The following is a 2,282-nucleotide window of genomic DNA, read 5'->3' as shown; positions in this document are numbered from 1 at the left end:
ACACACACACACACACACACACACACACACACACACACACACACACAAGAAATATGGGCTCAACCAAAATAGGCTACTATACATGTCAATCCATTCACTGCTCTCTCTCTCTACCTTTAGGTCTCTCTCACACAAAAATGCCCTCTTGCATAATCACAGATTGTGCTGTTGGTTAAAGCCATCAATTTTCAACTCCCATTCTCTATAATGCAAATATATATATATATGTATTTACATTTCTTTAAGATTTATAATGTGATCGTGTTCCAGTCGGGCCTAATCCATATTTTCACAACCTGTGTGTGCCACAAACACACAAAGACCACACACACATAAGCAAGCTATGTTCACACTGGAGCACGCGGACGCTACTCGAGGTATTATTTTTGATATTTGAATCAGACAGGCCTGCGACTTTACACATCACACACGCTATTAAAGTGCTATATCCGAATATTTCTCCTCTGTACCCACACATTCGCTCATGCACTCCCTCCTTACGTGCTTTAACCCTGTGGGGAACTGGCCACCGTGTAGCCAAATAATCCCGGAGACCACAGGCAAGTCGTAAAAGCAAAAAGAGGCAGTAAAAGTTTAACCCGGGTCAGAGCTGCGTGTCTAAAATGAGTCTGGAAACCTCCAAGTCTTTCCCATCTGCTCCAAACAGGGGTTTCTCAGTTTTTTGGAAGGGGGTTCTCACGAATAGCCCCCCCTCCCTCCCGACAGTCTCTCGCCTATTTTTGACCGCTTTGCTCCCTGTCTGTCTCTGTGTCTCTCTCCCCGTCCATTCTCTCAGTATATGGAGGGCCAATTAAACCATAAACTCATTCACAAGTTTTGGTGCTGCCAATAAAACCATAAACGCGCTTTGAACGCAGGAAGCTCAAATGACCCTGCTCATATTACTGCTTTTTAAATCACTTTCCCCAACTTTCTTCCACTGTTTCCTCCTCCCTGTACATTCTCAGTCTCTCCTTCTTGGAGGAGCAGCGTGGACACTCACCTTTTTTTTGGGAGAGGAGATTCTGCACGATATTCAAAGCTAAAAAAAAAAGGCAGCCAGTTTATCCATTTCCTCACCTTGCGGCCTCATCCAGGGGAACAGCTGCGTCGGCGAGGGGCTCTGCTCGGTTCCCTCCGCGTCCTCGCCGCCGAGCCCCGGCGCGCTTCCCAGTTTACAGTCGCTGTACTGGACCAGATCCGCGTCCTGGGCCCCGAAAAGCGTCTGCCGCTGCAGGGCGTCGTATCCGTAGAAGTTGCCCGGCTCACCGTGGCATGTAACCGCGCAGGGGCTCTGCTGGTACGGGTTGCTGGGCAGCGTGGAGGCGCTGTGGTGGTAGAAGTCCTGGATCTGCGGAGCGTGCTGGAAAGTGGCGCCGGAGCCCGGGCCGTACACCACGGTGGGCCGGCTGCCGGCCAGGTCCTGCGCGAAACCGCACTCGTAGTAGTTCGGACGTAACGATTCCCCGCTTTTATATTTGGAGAAGAGCGAGTTGACGAAATATGAACTCATCTTTTGTGTTGGGTGTTTATTGTTGTTTCAGTTTGTGTTCGGCTCGGCAGAGTCAGAGTGGGACTGAAGGAAGCGACCCGCGGCTCTCAATTGTTTGTTTCTTTTTTCTGCTTCTGCCGTGCGTCTGGAGGCTGAGAAACACCGACACACACACACAGGCGGAGGGGAGGGAGAGAGAGTGAGGCAGGTCTGCCGCCGGTGTCGATGACCGTTGTTGTGGTGTTTCCCTTCACGGCCACAACAGACGAGCGGTGTGCGTAACGGTAACGACAGCCAACGGAAGCCACAACCACCGCGACAACAACAACAACAACAACAACAATCACACCGATTCCATAAAATCTCCAGCGAGGAAGAAGAAAAAGAGGAAGGAGAAGAAGAGGGAGAAGTGGAGGAGGAGGAAGGGCTCGTGCGCATCACAATTCCGGTGTTAGCGCTGTAAGCGGGAGCCCTGTCGCGCTCTCAAACGGGTATTCGGTGATTTACTCCTCTGCAAATGAGTTGTTTCATATTTTCTCTCTCTCTCTCTCTCTCTCTCTCTCTCTCTCTCTCTCTCTCTGGTTTTCTCTCTCGCGCGCTCTCTTCCTCTCTTTCTCTCTCTCCTCCTGGCCCCGGTGTGTGTGTGTGTGTGTGTCGGTTTCAGGGATAATTTGCATCTATTATCAGCTCTTCATCCCATTGGCTTTTCCACGCACATAGAGCCGCGCGCGCGCGCGCGCGCGCACACACACACACACACACACACACACACACACACACACACACACAC

At 51.0% G+C, this 2,282-nt stretch overlaps 1 protein-coding gene across 1 annotated transcript; it reads right to left on the bottom strand.

Annotated features, from left to right (window-relative positions):
- Window positions 1–1,080: 1,080 nt before the first annotated feature.
- On the bottom strand, window positions 1,081–1,942 carry LOC121938364 (homeobox protein Hox-B8a; the record flags this gene model as incomplete). The annotated part of the gene is made up of 1 exon (XM_042481621.1): window positions 1,081–1,942. A coding segment is annotated over exon 1 (433 nt), but the record flags the coding sequence as incomplete, so codon positions are not given.
- Between the last annotated feature and the right edge of the window lie 340 nt (window positions 1,943–2,282).

Source organism: Plectropomus leopardus, unplaced genomic scaffold (assembly GCF_008729295.1).
Source record: "Plectropomus leopardus isolate mb unplaced genomic scaffold, YSFRI_Pleo_2.0 unplaced_scaffold29263, whole genome shotgun sequence".
Lineage (NCBI taxonomy): Eukaryota > Metazoa > Chordata > Actinopteri > Perciformes > Serranidae > Plectropomus > Plectropomus leopardus.
The sequence above is the reverse complement of the archived record's forward strand: the minus strand, read 5'-3'. Positions and strand labels throughout refer to the sequence as shown.